The 17,936-nt window shown below is 53.0% G+C and overlaps 4 protein-coding genes across 4 annotated transcripts in view; 3 read left to right on the top strand and 1 right to left on the bottom strand.

Moving 5' to 3' along the window:
• LOC107049793 (T-cell-interacting, activating receptor on myeloid cells protein 1-like) overlaps positions 1–17,936 on the top strand; it is a 50,754-nt gene that overhangs the window by 14,013 nt on the left and 18,805 nt on the right. The gene's annotated exons all lie outside the window — the stretch shown is intronic.
• The window catches only part of LOC124417463 (V-set and transmembrane domain-containing protein 1-like), a 242,283-nt gene that overhangs the window by 215,248 nt on the left and 9,099 nt on the right, over positions 1–17,936 (top strand).
• LOC107050037 (platelet glycoprotein VI-like) lies at positions 397–1,522 on the bottom strand. Its single transcript, XM_040654516.2, has 4 exons — positions 1,498–1,522; positions 1,150–1,428; positions 757–1,068; positions 397–635 (listed from the first exon to the last, which is right to left on the bottom strand). The coding sequence occupies exons 1-4, from the start codon at positions 1,520–1,522 to the stop codon at positions 478–480; spliced, it is 774 nt and encodes a 257-aa protein (XP_040510450.2). The 3' UTR covers positions 397–477.
• On the top strand, positions 10,671–12,140 carry LOC107049116 (leukocyte immunoglobulin-like receptor subfamily A member 2). Its single transcript, XM_040654511.2, has 5 exons — positions 10,671–10,754; positions 10,828–10,863; positions 10,980–11,258; positions 11,338–11,649; positions 11,771–12,140. The coding sequence occupies exons 1-5, from the start codon at positions 10,724–10,726 to the stop codon at positions 11,920–11,922; spliced, it is 810 nt and encodes a 269-aa protein (XP_040510445.2). The 5' UTR covers positions 10,671–10,723; the 3' UTR covers positions 11,923–12,140.

The following is a 17,936-nucleotide window of genomic DNA, read 5'->3' as shown; positions in this document are numbered from 1 at the left end:
CTGCTGTACTGCTGAGAGCAGTTGTGTTGGAACACGCACTGCTGACAGCTGTGCTAATCTGCACCCTTCGGGCCCCACGTTGGGCACCACAAGGACTGCGGTGCTGTCACCCAGCAGCAGCTCAGCACCACACAGCTTTTATTCTCACTGACCCCTCCCAGTGGGATCCCGGAGAGACTCAGAATAAAAAGCCACAACTTGTCGGTCAAGGTAAAGCCTATTTGCCACGCGATAGCAGGAAGAGAGAAATAACAGTAATGGTTATAGTATATGCCTATGTGTGCGTATTTATGTGCAGATAGTTATAAGGAAATGTCTCACAAAGCAGTGCTCACATCAGTGACCTGGAACTGCACGGCCTCGGGGCTTCGGGGGGTGGCACCTGAGTCATAAACAGGAGGGGAGAAGGGTGGGATTATGGAGTGCACATACAACACCAGTGGGGATCTATAGGGGATCTATGGGGGATCAAAGCCATTAAACCCCTTCCCCACCAGGCCTCTCATCACTCTGCATTTGTCTTCTCTGGGCAACGAGGAGGACAGAGACAGACAGGATGATGATGAAGACAATGGCAGCAACCCAGCGCCCCACCACTGCTGCCACCAGGTCCCTGCTGGCACCCCCATTGTCACCTGTGGGGTCAAAGTGTTTTAGGTTTCCTCGTACAAAGCCCCCACCTCAGTGGATGAGGGATGCAGTGACACTGTCAGACATGGGTGAGAAGGGGAGAACGAAATGGGGGCTCAGACCTACCTGGGGGTGCAGGTCTGGGAATCACTTCCAGGGTCACATTATCCCCAAGGGGTGAGAACAGAAGGCAGCAGCCCCTGATGCGGTAGGAGCACCTATAGGTGCCGGAGTCAGCTGTGTTTACCCCGAAGAGGGTGAAGGTGGCAGTGCCCCAATAATCGGGTTCCTGGTGCTGGATAGGGGCTGAGTGCCCGTCCTTGTGCAGGAGGAAGGCGGCCCCATACTTCGTGTTCCAGCACTGGATGGTGATGTTGCTCCCCATCTCCACATGCTCTTTGGGGCACAGGGAAATGCCAGGTGGGGCATAGCTGTGATCTGAGCACAGAGAGGTAACAGAGATGGAACACAGCCCTGTGGGATCAGCCCAGGGCCATCTGCTTTCCCTAGTGCCCTCACCTGTCACCACCAGCTCCACGGGGTCACTCTTCTCCGATGTCCCTGCAGGCTGCAACCCCTGGTACTGGCACTGATATGTCCCCGAATCTTCCTTCTTTATGCCAGCCAAGGAGAACTCAACCGCGTCCTGCTTCTGGTCCATTTCCTTGCTGGATCTCAACTGTCCATCCTGGTACAGCTCGACCCAGGCAGCTGGCTGGGGCAGGTGGCAGTGCAGGGTGACAGGGTCCCCCAGGGACACCCCCTGGCTGGGGTGCAGCAACAGGGAGGGTCGGGGCGCTAGGACAGGGGACAACAGTCAGCCTTGTCCCTGCACACTCTCCTGGGCCCCTCTGCTGGTCCCTTGACCACGCTCTCCTGCCTCCATCCCCATTTTCCCCTCTCCCCCCGTCCCCATACTCACATTGCTGTGCCCTGCTCGCTGCCACCAGCCACCAACCTGCAAGGGACACGGTCCTGGTCCCACTCAGGGCCACCAACCCCCATGGCAACACATCCCCATGGTCACTCACCCAGGATGAGGGCCACCGCCATTGATGCCATGAGGCAGGAGCAGCTTGTGACAGTGAGACTGCAGCGGAGAAAGGAAGTGGCCGGAGAGCTGCTTTCAGTTTCCAAGGGACAAGAAGTGACATGATGTCACCTCCTCAGTGTTGCAATTGCGGTCCCAAAGGAGGTGGTGTCTCTGGGGATACGCCATGGTCTTGTCTGCATGAAGCTGGAACTGCAGTCCCTGTTGGGACGCCCCACACAGGCAGTCACCTCTCACCTGTCACACGCTTCCTGCAAAGCACTGCCTGTGTGTGGCAATGCACGGCATCATCTAAGGGGGTGTAAAACACAGGACACGTGGCTTCAGTGGGGTGTCCCACATGGGATGTCCCAGGTGGTCCCCAACACGTCCAGCCTGCTGTCTCCATGAACTTTGCGTTCCAAACTCAAAGTCCCCACTGTGCTTTCCTCCACCATCCTCAACGAGGACAGCAGCAGGAACCACTGGGGACACAGTGGCACACACACAGACCTCTGTCGCATGCTAAGGACACACACATGTGCATTATTTTGTACGTGTATCTGTGCACACACACGATGTCACAGACACACAGAGGCAGAGCACTAAGCATGTAGTACACGTGTGTACAGCTGCTGCACGTATGTGACTGCTCATGCAATATACATGAAGACACACAATGGCACACATGTGGATGCAGACATATGGGTGTGCTCCCGTGCAGTTGGGAACATGGATTCATCGAGGCCTTGGGGTGGCTGGGGACAGATCTGGGGTTACACAGGACTGGTGATGTGATGTTGGAATGGACTGCCAAGAGCTCTGTTTGCCAGAGGCAGGGTGCGTGTATTTCTGGGCAGGACTAGGAAGGTGTGGGGGATCCCTGAGGAATGAGGAGTTCCTCTGGGGCAGATGGGGAAGGAGTGCAGTCCCACAGGGCTGGTTGTGGGGTGGTGCTGTAGTTTGGGGATGGGGGTCTCAGAGCTGGGAGGGGATGGCACAGAGGGACAGAACTGTAGGGCTGGGGTGATCTGTGGGGATCGTCGAGTCCTGCGACTGCTCCCCACCACCCCACCCCATATGGAATCAGCTCTGCCCCACAGAGCAGCCCGGCCCAAGCCCAGGCGCACACCCATGGCTCCCAGCAGCCACACAGCGCTGTGTGATGGGCACTGTGTGAGCTGAGATGCGGACACGGGGCGCAGTGCGGTGCTGATGGGAGCGATGGCCGATGGTGCTGTGCGCTGTGACACATCGCTGTGCTCAGTGCTGTGAGCAGCAGAAAGACGCAGCTGTGCTCTGTGCTGTGTGCAGGGATGGGGGAACAGGGCTCCAAAGTGAGGAGAAATTCATCCCTTTCAGGGTTTTTCTGTGAGACTCCATTTTCTGCCACCATGAACACGTGAACTGTGAATCTTCCGATGGAATGCACAGCACTGCAGGCAGGCATTCAGCTCAGAACTGTGGCTGTGTGTCTCTGCCAGGCTCCATCAGCCCTCTCTGAGCGGACAGAAACACCCAGCGCTCCACATCTGCCTCATCCATGGCACCGCCCTTTGGGGTACGGAGATCTGTGACAAACTATTGCCAAGGACGGATCCTTGGCAAACACCTGAGAGCTCACCAAGGGCTGCAGCTGCTTCCACTGAACCAGACTGATGGGTTTGTCTCACAAGACCAAGGACAAACACCCAATTACATTTATGGGTTTGTTTCTCTCTCTTTTTATTTTTAACACAAGCCTGTTAAGAAACAAGAATAACTTCAGTCAGTAAGAGTAGAACGATATCATATATTTCACAAGGGCTATTCTGACAGTAATGCCTGCTGATTGATTATTTTGGCCCACGACATCAGAGGTGAATGTCCGTGGGACAGCAGCAGAGGCGGAACCTTCCCACCAATGTCCCATCACATTCTGTTGCCGTGGCACAGACGGCTGCAGAGGGGACACATTGGCACAGTGGCATCTGACACGGATATGTGGAGGAGGCAAAGGGATGGGACTGCATTCCTCCATGCAGAAATAATGGCCCCACTGACATCCATCGAGGCTTGTGAGCACTGATGGAGACCAAGTGGTGGATGTGAGCCCAGCGAGGCGGTGCGATTCAGCAGTGTTGACAGTGACACATGTGTGAGAACACTCCTTGGATTGCACGCCTGTTGTGGGGTAGTGCACACCTGTTGTTACACACCACTCAGTGTTATGGGGGCTTTTGTGGTGGACTGGGACCAACCCGGGGGTCCCTCGGGGCTGGTGGTGGAGGTTGGTGCAGAGTTTGAGAGTTGTGGGGGTCCTTCAAGAATACTGGTGGGGCTTGGGGGTGGACTGGGAAGGATTTGGAGGTCTTGAGGGGTGTAAAGGAATCCAGGTGATAAGGATGCACTGTGACGGTAGCGCTGACCATGCAGGGATTTGGTGGGATTTGGGAGGATTTGGTGTACACCGGTGGGGATTTGAAGGATGTTAAATGTGGGGAGAGTTGTGGGACTGGGGAAGCAGAGAGCATCAGTGAGACCTAAGCGGAGAACAGTGGGGTGATACCATGGGGTTCCCCAAAGTGCATGTGGGGGGACCAATGATCCCAGTATGTGGGGTAATAGCCAAGGGAGTGCGCTTGTGGTTCGTGGCTGGCTGAGATTCAGGGTCCCCCTGGGTCAGACTTTGAGGGATGCTACAGGTGTTGTTAGGGGTTCCCACTGCTTGGCTTGAGTGTACCCATGGTGTCTGTGGGGTGGTTAAGGCTTTAGGGGTGTGCAGAGGCTTAGATTTGGTGCTCCTATGGATATGACAGAGGTGTCCACATTGGAGTTTGAGGTTGTAGATGGGGTATTCAGTGGAGTTTCGAGATCTGACACGTGGCTTAGGTGGTCAGTGCCCATGGGTCAGACATAAAGGTTCCAGATGAATGGTGTTTTGGGGTCATGTTCTGTGATGCCCACAGAGTCTGTGGTGTGCATAAGCTTGTATGGCTTGGATGTACAGAGGGAACATGGGGGCTTAGATGAAGGATGTGGGGACTCGCCATAATGTGGTTTGGGATTCCTCATGGGCTGGATTTGGAGAGTGCAGATTCAGTTACGGTCTTGTGGGTTCAGAAGACCTGATGCTGGAGGTCTTCTGGGTTGACCATAGTCAGGGTTTGGAGTTCCCCCTGTGGTTTGGTGAAGGGACACTTTGGGATTTGAGGTCACATCACGCAGGCCTCATTGCCCTTTGAACTCTTGAGGGGTTCACCTGCATCAAAAAGGGGAAAGGGTGTGAGAATCACGCTCAAGATCAACAGTTTCTAGTCAGGCCAAGGTCTCTCTGAAGAGCAGTTTGTTCCTCATTGCAGGAATGGGCGCATGCCCCCTACTGATCAGGGAGAAATTATGCAACCAGTAGGTGAAATCCATTCCGTTATGCACCCTGGGTCCGACGCAGGTAAAGTCTCTCCTGGCACTCATTGGTTGAGCATCTCAGGCTCACAGTCTTCTGACGCTGTTGCTATGTTACACTTCCATAGCTACATTACACTTCCAAAGCTATGTTACACTTCCATAGCTCTGTTACACTTCCATACCAAGTCTGTTACCAACCCATTGTCTTTGGGTATGTTCTGGACTTTTTATAGCGATACGAGGACAATACTGTCACTCGTTTTGACTCTCACCTTTACCCTAGTGCCTGTGCCAATTCTACCTAGGTTGTAACTCCCCACTCTCAACTTTACTCTGTTCAGCAACTTTCTTTGGGAAAGACAACTTATCCTGGGCTACATACAGAAATACTGGAAATTTGCACTGCAAAAAACACAATCTACCTCTCACAGAGCCACTGCCATTGGTGCCATGAGGCAGGAGCAGCCTGGGGACAGCGAGACTGCAGTGGGGACAGAAAGTGGCCGGAGAGCTGCTGTCAGTTCCCCTTTTTAGTCAGGATGATGTGATGTCACCTCCTGATGAGGCGATATTAGCCCATCTGGATGGTTGCAATGGGGGGTCCCTCTGGGGTGGGACAACTGGAGAGGTGCACACTGCACACTGTGACTGTTGAGGTGCCCCACACGCTCTCCACCCTGGGCTGTCACACACTGTCCCAAAGGGCTGTGAGTGTGTCCCTTGGCATGCTGTCCCTCAACGCACGCCAGACTCTCTGCACAGTGCCCCAAATAGGCAGTCCGTGCTTGCCTGGGCTCTCCAGGGTGACAGTGTCAGACAGTGACTCAGAGGAACGACAAATGACCATTTATTGAACTGTCCATCTGCAGCTAATCAACTGCCCTGCACTGAAATTAGGGGACTTACAATAAGAAACAATGAATGAGCAATACAGAGAAAGGATACTATGGCACTGGTGTTATTGCCTTCTCTGCTACCTGCAGGGAAATTGAGGTTATGGCTGCTGCAGGAGAAGAGTAAAGATGACCGGGATGTAAATGAGGGAGAGAGAGAAAAAGAAAGAAAACCGAGGAAATGGAGAGAAGCAGAGAAGGAATGTAAGAGAGAGAGAGATTGAAGGAGAAAAGCAATCGTGGTCCATTTTGGGGAGCTGCAGTGCTGGAGCAGAAGTGGGGATGAGAGCGCTTATCCAATGGTTGAAGTCTCCACCTGGCCAAAGGGAGACAGCAAGAAATGCAGCTTCTCTGGGCATCCCTCTGTGTCTGCTGGTGGGCAGCTGCAGCATCATAAGGTTGTAAAGAAGTGAGTTCACAGTGCCACGTTTGTCAGAATGTGTCTGTACCAGAAAGGTTCTTGAGGTGAAGCAGTGCCATTGGTGGTCCCACAAAGGCTGTCCGGTTATCTCACGGCATCTCGTGCTTTGCAGCCTCTGTTGTTACGGCAAGAGCCTTGTCTTGCACCACCACCAATTCGATGGGGACACTCTTCTCTGATACTCCCGGTGGCTCCAAAACCCGGTACTGGCACCAATACTTCCTTGCATCTTCCAGCTTTGCACAAACCAAGGAGAACTCAGCCATGACCTGATGCTTGTCCATGCACTTGTAGGATCTCAAAAGTCCATCCTGGTAGAGCTCAACCCAGGCAGCCGGCTGGGGCAGGTGGCAGCGCAGGGTGACAGTGTCCCCCAGGGACACCCCCTGGCTGGGGTGCAGCGACAGGGAGGGTCGGGGCACTAGGACAGGGGACAGCAGTCAGCCTTGTCCCTGAACACCCTCCTGGGCCCCTCTGCTCTCCCCCTGCCCACACTCCCCTCCCTCTGTCCCCATTCTCCCCCAGTCCCCATACTCACCTTGCTGTGCCCTGCTCGCAGCCACCAGCCACCAACCTGCAAGAGACACGGTCCTGGTCCCACACAGGGCCAGCAACCCCCATGGCACCACGTTCCCTTTGTCACTCACCCAGGATGAGGGCCACAACCGTTGGTGCCATGAGGCAGGAGCAGCTTGGGGACAGCGAGACTGCAGTGAAGAAAGGAAGTGGCCGGAGAGCTGCAGTCAGTTCTCATTTTGGGATACAGTTCCATGATGTCACCTCCCCATGTGACAATTGCGGTCCCCAAGGGGTTGGCGCTGTGGGGCCCAGGATGAGTTGGCACGCAAACATCCATATCCACATTTTTTTTACACTGCCCCACTCAGCCTGTCACCTGTCAGCTCACACACGGTCCACAAAGCACTTGCAGCACGTGGCCTGTCACTCTGTCCCCCATGGGATGCCAAGCACAGTACACATGGCTCCAATGGGCTGTCCCACATGAGATGTCACATGCAGTCCCCTACACATCCAGCCTGCTGTCTCCACACACTTTGGGTACCACACTCTGTCCCCACTGCTCTTTCCTCCGCCATCCCCATTGGGGACAGCAGCATGGAACTTTGTGGACACAGTGACACCTACACAAACTCGGGCACAACCTAAGGACTAAGATGTACATTGAGGAACACACGTGGTCCCAACAGGGGCACACTCTAAAGGCGTGTTTAGTGAGGGCACACGTGCAACTCTAACACAGGTAGTACCTGCTGAGGACATCCATGGGAAATACTGATTGCATATATTGCTGTACGTGCACAGCACAGCACATACACACCCCATGCCTCGGTGCTCAGAGTGTAGCACACGTGTGTGTACATTTATTGTGAACACGTAGCAGCACACACACATTGAATGGAGATGAACATGTAAAGAAGACGTACAGAGTTACAGGCATGTAGTGCACGTGTGGCATTGTGCACACAGAACACTTTGCAATCTTGAAGTGCACTTGCACACAGACACATGTGTTTGTGCATGCGTATGTTTGTGCTCATGCTTGTCTTACCCATGTGAGACTGAGTGTACGCATGGTCACTCACCTCCCAGGTTTAATTGGATAGTTGGGTTGGATTGGTCCAGATTTTGGGGTCCCACAGAAGAGGTGGTGGGAGTTTGGGGTGGTTGGGAAATATTTGTGGTCCTTCATGAATGGTGGCTGGGTTTTGGGGTGGACTGGTTGGATTTGGCATTCTCAACTGGTTATCCGGAACTTATGCAGTGTGAGGAAGAATGCTGGGGTTAGAGACGAACATCTGAGGGTAATTCATGTCATCCAAAGGCGACTGATGTCATCTCCCTGGGCTTCCACAATGTCCTTGACAAGGTTGCACACCACTCCCTCATCTCAAAATGGGGGAGATGTGGATGCGAGCATTGGGCTGTTCTGCAGAGAAGGAATAGGTTGGAAAGTTGCAGCCAGAGGGCTGTGGCCAACAGCTCCATGTCCAGGTGGAGGTGGTGATGAGTGGTGACCCCCAGAGGTCCCTCCTGGGAGCGCTGCTCTTCACCACCTCTCACTGACACAGATGATGGGATGGAGTGCACCCTCAGCACTTTGCTGATGGCACTGAGCCGAGTGCTGCAGTGGATACGACAGAAGGAAGGGATGCTGGGAAGGACCAACAGAAGACACATTCCTGTCTTGCTGTGCTGTGCTTGGTGTGGCCAGACACTGGCAGTGCTTCGTTGACGAACCGTCCTACCACTCCCATGAGAAAGATGTGGCTACTTTACAAGCCTTTTTTTTTTTGACCAAGCTGTTGCTGTGCACTCACTTGTTTGTGACCTTGGGGAGGTGAACTGCACACCCAGCAGGCACAAAGGGATGTCTGAAGGGGATCTTGCGGGTCATCTTCATCATCTTCATGGCGGCCATCGTTGCTCTTTGCTGATTCAGGACTGCCACCTCCAGGTGAGTCTCACCCCCATCCCTTCTCCAGCGCTGTGGGCCGACCCTCTCACTCCTCAAAACAGACCTTGGAATCAGAGCGTTGATTAATCTGATTCCTGTTCCTCTCACTGACTCCTGTTTTCTGTCCTCTGACTCACTGTCACTTCTGAGGATTCCCTCCTTCGTTCCCAATTTCTGCACGATAGTGAATGAGAATGAAGAGATTTAGGGAGAGATGAAGGGTTAAAAGCCAAAAGGGAATGTGTGGAATTTCAATGCAGTTCAGACAAAGCCGTGTGATATTAATTAATTTCTGCCTTCCTCTCTTCAGCTCTGCCTTCCTTTGGCACTCCTGACTCTTCCACACATCCTCATCATCCTCCTGGTAGACCAAAATGGGTGGGGAAAAGGATTTGGGGGGATTCTTGAGCTGACATGTGTGATTTGGGGATCGTTTTCTGAAATCATTTCAGTTTTGGTGCATGGGAAAGAGGAGGGAAGAGAGGGAAGGAGGCTTTGAGGCCCACGATGTGTTTTGTGTGGTGCACAGGAAGGAGGAGGAAGCTTAAAATAGAAAAGGGGAAGTAATGTTGGCTGAGGAAACGGACTTCTAGGAACAAATCTGCAGGAAACAGCAGATTGTCTGAGTAGAGGTTGGGATAGACAGACAGTTTTAGATCTAAAGCCCAGAGATGGAGTGATTTCAGTCACAGCTTAGCCAATAGGATTATTTAAATTCAAACCCACCCGATGTGTCCCACCCAAAATGACCACATGTACATCCAGCACAGCAAAAATGTGGGCACCAAATGATGCCCGTCCTTCTCTTCCCAAAGACAGACATCAGTCCTGAGGGTCGTCTGGGACTTCTCCGGACATTTCTCACCAAAGCCAACAGATCTCTGCCCTAAGGACTGTGGGTTCTGGTAGCTGACTGTACATTTCAAGCACCAAAGGAGTGCAGGCAACACATAACAGATGTATTATTGGCTGAAGGAAAGGTTCTGCCCACTGTGGCTTCCTGGGAATGTCCTTACAGCTTGTGGTCTTTTCTGTCTCCTCTTTTGCAGAGCTTCAAAACCAGACGGAAAGGCACCTCCCAGCATTGGGTTGGTCTCTCATGAGAAAGCAAAGAGCATCTATGGAAGTGGGTGAACCACTCTCCCTCCTCTCACCTGTGAGTTGTCCTCCTTGTCCTGTTGGCTGCTGCTTCTCCAGCCCCTACACCTGGGGTACTTCTGGGATTTGGGGCCACTTCCAGATGTGAATCCAGGGGTAGTTTTGAAGTCATGAGGTCTGGAAAAGGCATGGAGGCATCCAGAGCTGTTCCTTGAGATTTAGAAGTTCAGTGAGAGGTAGACGTGGTGCATATGCTTTAAAAACAGATAAGTATTTAGTTTCCTTGGAGATGATTGCTGTGATTTTCCCCCACCTGAAGCCGGTTGTCTGTCTGCCCTTCCAGATGTGAGGTGTCCCCAAGGATTTCTGATGCTGCCCCCAGTGGGGATGGCAGTGGAAAGTGTGTTGGGGACAGTGGGGAATGTGCAGGGTGGACATGTTGGGGACCGCATGTAACATCCCATGTGGGACACCTCAATGCAGCCATGTGTGCTGCAGTTGGGATCTCATGGGGACACCCAGCAAGGGCACGCACAGGCAGCCTTTTTGGGCCAGTGTGTGACAGCTGACAGCTGTCAGCCTGTGTGGGACACCGCAGTAACGGTTGTATGTACCACTCCATGTGTGTCATCCCATCCTGGGCCCCATGGTGCCACGGCATGGGGAAGAGAATTGTGAGATGAGGAGGTGACATCATGCCACTGTGTCTCCAAGGGGAAGTGAGAGTGGATCTCCAGACACTCCTTGCCCTCACTGCAGTCTCACTGTCCCCAAGCTGCTCCTGCCTCATGGCACCAATGGCAGTGGCCCTCATCCTTGGTGAGTGACAATGGGTACGTGATGCCACGGGGGTTGGTGGCCCTGTGTGGGACAAGGACCGTGTCCCTTGCAGGTTGGTGGCTGGTGGCTGCGAGCAGGGCACAGCAACGTGAGTATGGGGACAGGGGGAGAATGGGGAGAGAGGGAGGGGAGTGTGGTCAGGGGAGAACAGAGGGGCCGAGGAGGGTGTGCACTGACAAGACTGACTGCTGTCCCCCGTCCTAGTGCCCCGACCCTCCCTGTCACTGCACCCCAGCCAGGGGGTGTCCCTGGGGGACACTGTCACCCTGCGCTGCCACCTGCCCCGGCCAGCTGCCTGGGTCTGGCTGTATCTGGAAGGACGTTGGTCATACGCCAAGTACATTGACAAGAAGCAGGACACGACAGAGCTCTCCTTCCGTAGCGCAAGTCATGATCAAGCAGGTACATATTTGTGCCAGTACCAGGTGTCTGAGTCAGAGGACGTATCAGTGATGAGTGACCCCGTGGAGCTGGTGCTGACAGGTGAGGACACTGGGACAGTGGACAGCTCTTTGAGTTCTCAACAGGACCGTGACCCATTGCTGTCCACTCCCTCATGCAGATCGCAGTTTCCCCCCACCTCATATCTCCATTCACCCCGAGGAACGTGTGGGGACAGGGACCAATGTCACCATCCACTGTTGGAACAAGGACTATGGGGCCGCCTTCCTCCTGCACAAGGATGGACGCTCAGATCCTATCCAGCGCCTGGTCCCAGATGATGTTGGCGCAGTCTCCTTCACCGTCTTTGGGGTGACTCCAGCTGACAGTGGCACCTACAGGTGCTCCTATCACCCCAAGAACTACCCCTTTCTGTCCTCACCCCTTGGGGACAGCGTGACCCTGGAGGTGACACCCACACCTGCACCCCCAGGTAGGTACCCGCCCCCCATGTGTTTGTCCCCAGCGCCACCCATGGGTGGCAGTGTCATCACATTCCTTCCCCATGGAGGTGATGCTGGGGATGAACACACCCAAGTACCTGTACCCCACAGGTGCTGAGTTGGTATCCCGTGGGAACCTGGTGGTGGCAGTGGTGAGGGGCTGCGCTGCTGCCCTCATCTTTGGCCTTGGCGTCTTCTTTGTCATCGATGCCCGCAGCCTCTGGATACGGAGAGATGAGAGTCTGGGTGGAGAAGGGATTTAATGGTTTGGATCTCCTGTACATCTCCTACACATCTCCCCAGTCTTTCTCTTCCTCTTCTTCCATTCTTCTGTAGAATCCACCAGGTGTACCATTGGATCCACTGTAGGTTGCCTATCCATTCCCCCAGATGTTCCTTGCCCCCATCCCATCTCCTATAAATCCCCCCATGTATCCCCTGCCTCCCCTTCCAGACCCTATAAATTATCTAGTCCCAGTCATCTTGTGCTTCTGTGTCCATCCTTTACTGATCAACTATAAATCCACCCAAGTGTTACCTGCCTCCACCTCCACCCCCTGCCTATTCTCACAAGTCCAACAAGTTTCACACCCGCTTCATCTCCCATAAGCCCACTCTGCTCCTCTTTGGTTTTGACTCCGGTGCCTACCCACAAAATCCTGAGGTGGTGAAGTTCCAGATGAGTCTTTGGGTCAGGAACCCCGGATCCCAACCTGTCCCATCTGCCCCCCATACTCCACCTGGAACCCAAACCCCCTCACGTGAGGACCCCAGGACTCCCCAAATCATATGACTGCATTAGAGACCCCCAGGCCCCAAACTGTAGCCCTTGCAGACCCTGGGGAAATCCCAACCATAAACATCTCCCCATCAGTATGGGTAACCCCAAACCATGTAGTGGGACCCCAAAAAGCCACACATAGGATCTCCCAGTTTTGGACCAACTGAACCCCAAATCAACATCCCTCCCAGATCCCCAAATGCAACATCTTTGACATTCACCTCACACTTACAACAGAGCTGTCCCTCCTCACTGCCATCCTGAGGAGCCCCACAGTCTTTCTCCGCTGTCTCCATGTGACCCCTGGTGACAGTGAGGGACTGACCTGTGCCGATCAGGCGATCCCATCCCATGGGGGCACCCACCACTTCACAGACCCCAGATACCGATGCTAACGTGGGTGCTGGAAGACCCCATTAATGCCTCCCTCCAAGGTGTCTCCTTTTTGGGGTGCACTGTGTGGGAGAGACCCCAGTTCCCTGTTGTGGGTTCTTTGACACCCTCTTCCCCCTCAGTGATTCCCAGACCTCACTAAATCTAACACCCTCAAGTCCTGGCCAGAGCCCCCATATGCTTCTCAATCACATCAAATCCCTAAATGCTCATCTCTAACCACAACATCCTTTCATTGCCCTCCAATCCTTCCACACCTTTTAATACCGTGGGTGCAGATCCCCACAGCTGTGAGCAGAGCGTGTTCCAACACAACTGCTCTCAGCAGTACAGCAGCCTCAGAGCTGCTGCTCACAGTGCTGAGCTGTTCCTTCCCTCTGGGCCATCCCAGCTCTCAGGCCTCTTTCCTTCCCTGCGCTGGCGCTGCTTCTCCTCTCCAAGGGCTGCCCTGCAATTCTGGATGCTTCTGCCCGTTGGCCTGCAGCGTGTGCTCATGGCACAGCGGCCATGGATGCAATGTGCTCCTTGTGCTCAGCAGTGCCATCACTCTCACACTGCAGGAACCTCACTGCGGGAACTCCTTACACGGGCACTCTCTGCTCCACACAAGTGCTGTGGAACAACAAAACCCATTTTCTGGCAGGTTTTCTTTGCTTGCTACCTCTCAAACATTTGCAAGACAAGGCTCTTGCCGTAACAACAGAGGCTGCAAAGCACGAGATGCCGTGAGATAACCGGACAGCCTTTGTGTGTCCACCAATGGCACTGCTTCACCGCAAGCACCTTTCTGGTACAGACACATTCTGACCAACGTGTCATTGTGAACTCACTTCTTTACAACTTTGTGATGCTGCAGCTGCCCACCAGCAGACACAGAGGGATGCCCAGAGAAGCTGCATTTCTTGCAGTCTCCTTTTGGCCAGGTGGAGACTTCAACCTTTGGATGAGCGCTCTCATCCCCCCTTCTGCTCCAGCACTGCAGCTCCCCAAACTGGACCACGATTGCTTTTCTCCTTCCATCTCTCTCTCTTACGTTCCTTCTCTGCTTCTCTCCATTTCCTCTCTTTTCTTTCTTTTTCTCTCACTCCCTCATTTACATCCTGGTCATCTTTACTCTTCTCCTGCAGCAGCCATAACCTCAATTTCACTGGAGGTAGCAGAGAAGGCAATAACACCAGTGCCAAAGTATCCTTTCTCTGTATTGCGCGTTCATTGTTACTTATTGTAAGTCCCCTAATTTCAGTGCAGGGCAGTTGGTTGACTGATTGTGGACAGTTCAATAAATTGTCTTGTGTTGTTCCTCTGAGTCACTGTCTGACGCTGTTGCCCTGGAGAGCCCAGGCAAGCACGGACTGCCCCATTAGGGCACTGTGCAGAGAGTCTGGCGTGCGTTGGGGGACACCATGCCAGGGGACACACTCACAGCCCTTTGGGACAGTGTGGGACAGCCCAGGGTTCAGAGCGTATGGGGCACCTCAGCAGTCACAGTGTGCAGAGTGCACCTCTCCACTTGTCCCACCCCAGAGGGACCCCCCAGTGCAGCCATCCAGATGGGCTAATATCACCTCATCAGGAGGTGACATCACAGCATCCTGTCCCAAAAGGGGAAGATTTCTGTCCACTCCCTGTCCCCACTGCAGTCTCTCTGTCCCCAGGCTGCTCCTGCCTCATGGCACCAATGGCAGTGGCTCTGTGAGAGGTAGATTGTGTTTTTGCAGTGCAAATTTCCAGTATTTCTGTATGTAGCCCAGGATAAGTGGCCTTTCCCAAAGAAAGTTGCTGAACAGAGTAAAGTTGAGAGTGGGGAGTTACGACCTAGGTAGAATTGGCACAGGCACTAGGGTAAAGGTGAGAGTCAATACGAGTGACAGTATTGTCCTCGTATTGCTATAAAAAGTCCAGAACGTACCCAAAGTCAATGGGTTGGTAGCAGACTTGGTATGGAAGTGTAACAGAGCTATGGAAGTGTAACATAGCTTTAGAAGTGTAATGAAGCTATGGAAGTGTAACATAGCAACAGCGTCAGAAGACTGTGAGCCTGAGATGCTCAACCAATGAGTGCCAGGAGAGGCTTTACCTGCGTCGGACCCAGGGTGCATAACGGAATGGATTTCACCTACTGGTTCATAATTTCTCCCTGATCAGTAGGGGGCATGCGCCCATTGCTGCAATGAGGAACAAACTGCTCTTCAAAGAGACCTTGGCCTGACTAGAAACTGTTGATCTTGAGCGTGTTTCTCACACCCTTTCCCCTTTTTGATGCAGGTGATCCCCTCAAGAGTTCAAAGGGCAATGAGGCCTGCGTGATGTGACCTCAAATCCCAAAGTGTCCCTTCACCCCTTGTCACGGAGTTATCTAGATAGATCTGTGCTCGTCACAGGGAGGCAGTAGGCTCGCGGGCCCCCCTGGCTTCCCGAGAAAAAAAAAAAAAAAAAAAAAAAACAAAAAACGGAGCAGCAGCAACGATCTAAGAAGGAGAACTTATTTTACTAACTACGATGTTGGAATGCAAGATGACACGATATAATACAATCTATTTGGGAGTAAGGATAATAAACCAAATGAAATGAGTGAGAGCAAAAGAGCGATAAAGGAAGAGAGAGAGAGAGAGAGAGAGAGAGAGTTTCCGAAACCGAAAGCCTTACTTGATGAAGGCGCCCGGCTTGGAAAGCACACCCACTCCTCTCCTGGCAGCAAGTGAAAGTGAAGAAGCACCGCGCGCAACCAGATGATGTATCTTCCGTGATGTGTCTTCCTTCTCTGACCATGAGGTTCTCTGGGATACGTAGTTCTTCTCTTTTGTCCATGATGTTATGATGTGGAATACCAATAGCAAAGATGCAATACCATGACACAGCTCTACCCCAGGAAGGCTCCATGCTGTGACAGGCCCGAGCAAGGCCAAGCCATGGCTGCCTGGGAAATGCCAGTGCTGGGCTGCTCCCCTGTTCCTGAGGAGCTGAAAAGGGGCACTGTGTGCCCTTCCCCACCGGGAATGCCTTGGGCTCAGAACCGCACAGTGTGCGCTGTGTTGGGAGCAGCGCTGCTGACAGCCCAGAAGGAGAGGCTGTCATTCAACACACTGCTGATGGAAGGCTGAAATCCTGGCAGGGGCCATTGGCAGCCCTGCAGAGCCAATTCACTGCTGAACGGAATAGCAGTCAGCGAGGGTGTGTGGTGCTGCCAGTCCCATCAGATCAGGAAATCATCCTGCGGTCTGAATGAGAAGGACAGGAACAAGGGATGGACCTTGCCTTGCTCTCAGAATGTGGGACAGCATTTTTGAGTCTGATTGAATCTACTGACACACAGAGGCTGTGTGCGGAACCCATATACCCCATGAAGGAGTCAGCCTTTTCCTTGACTGTTGTTTCCAGCCTGCCTGCATTGCTCTCTGATGGGTTTGCCCTCCTGGGCGTTCCTTTTCAGGTTGACAGCCCTGTCGAAGCCTTCCTCATTCTTCTTTGCACCCCTCACCACGTCCAGTTCCAGCTGGGCCTTAGCCTTCCTGCCCCCAGCCCCACACAGACCAGCACCCACACCACCCTCCTGCCAGGCTCCCTGGCCCTGCTGACACTGCCTGTGCATCTGCTTCTTGCTCTCCACTTTGACCAGCAGGTCCCACTTCAGCCATGCTGCTCTCTTGCCTTCCTTTCCGGACTGCCTGCACTGGGGATGGAGAGCTCTTGTGCCCTGAGCAAAGCGGCCTTACACATCTGACAGCTCTGCTCCTCTCCCTGTCCTTGAGGACAGATTCCCAGCAGTGTGGGCTGCTTCCCATCACTCTGTTCCTCATCTGCCCATCCATCCATCCATCCATCCATCCATCCATCCATCCATCCAACCATCCACCCAAAAAAAACTCCATTCAGTCCCCACATCCACCATCCAGCCCCATAAATGTCACCCATCCCCAAAAATCTCCATCCCCTCTGAAACCTCCATCCAGCCCCTAAATCTCCATGCAACTCTGATCTCTACAGGCAGACACAATCTCTGCATCCAGGCCCACAAGGCTCCGTTCAGACCCAAAGCCTCCAACCAACCCAACATTTCTATCCAGCCCCAAACCTCCATCGAGACTGCAGATCTTTCATGCAGCCCCCAGATCTCCCTGTGGCCCCAAAAATTCTCCATCCAGCCCCACAAAATTCTCCATCTGGACTCCATAATCTCCATCGAGCTCACAAACTCTCCAGCATTTCTCCTTCCACCACCAAAAGGGGGAAGTCAGCTCTCCTGCCCTTCCCCTCACTGCTGCTCCCACACACAGCCCTCCCACGCACAGACTTCCTCTTCTCCCCCAGTTTATGTCTAATCCCTATGTCATGGAGCTATTTAGATCAATCTAGATCAATCTATGCCCGTGACAAGGCGGCAAAAGGTCCGTGGGCCCAGTTTCACGCAAAAAAATGGGAAGGGAAAGGGGAAACGGGTAGGGGAACAGGAGCTGGGCTCAGAGAGGGAATGAGAATGGAACAGCGGCAATGATCTAAGGAGGAATACTTACTTTGGTGGCCATGATATCGGAATGCAAGATAACACAAAGTAATACAATCTAATTGAAATTGAGGGTAATAAATCAAACAAAACAAGAGAGAGAAAGTTTCCAAAACTAAAAGGCCTACTTGAGTGAGGGCGCATGGCTTGGAAGCACACCCAGCCCTCTGCGTGGCTACCAGAGAGAGAGAGAGCCGACAGAGCCCGATCCCGTGACTTCTGTGCCGTATCTTCCTTCTCTGACCGTGAGGTCCTCTGGGATATGCAGTTCTTCTTCTCTTCTGAGAAGCAGGTATCTGGAAGGTTGTCAATCCACGGACCTGGAGTACTAACCCTTTATTTACCCGTGCTCTCCATGCTGTTATGATGTGGAATACCAATAAAATGCAGAATTACTAAACCATGACACCATGACAGGGAAAAGCTAGGCCCTTCCCATCCTCACACCTTCCTGCTTGGGAAGTCAGATGAGAAAGAGGAGTTAACTGTCTGAGATAAGGAGAAAACCCTTTTACTCAAAATGGTAAAGAAGTATGATATAACCCAATTTAAAAGGAATCAATAGTAATATATCACACCAAAGGGAAAGGGAAAATATCTCC

The sequence above is a fragment of the Gallus gallus genome, chromosome 31 (genome assembly GCF_016699485.2).
Source record: "Gallus gallus isolate bGalGal1 chromosome 31, bGalGal1.mat.broiler.GRCg7b, whole genome shotgun sequence".
Lineage (NCBI taxonomy): Eukaryota > Metazoa > Chordata > Aves > Galliformes > Phasianidae > Gallus > Gallus gallus.
Note: the sequence above shows the minus strand (reverse complement) of the source record. Positions and strands in the feature narration are given on the sequence as shown.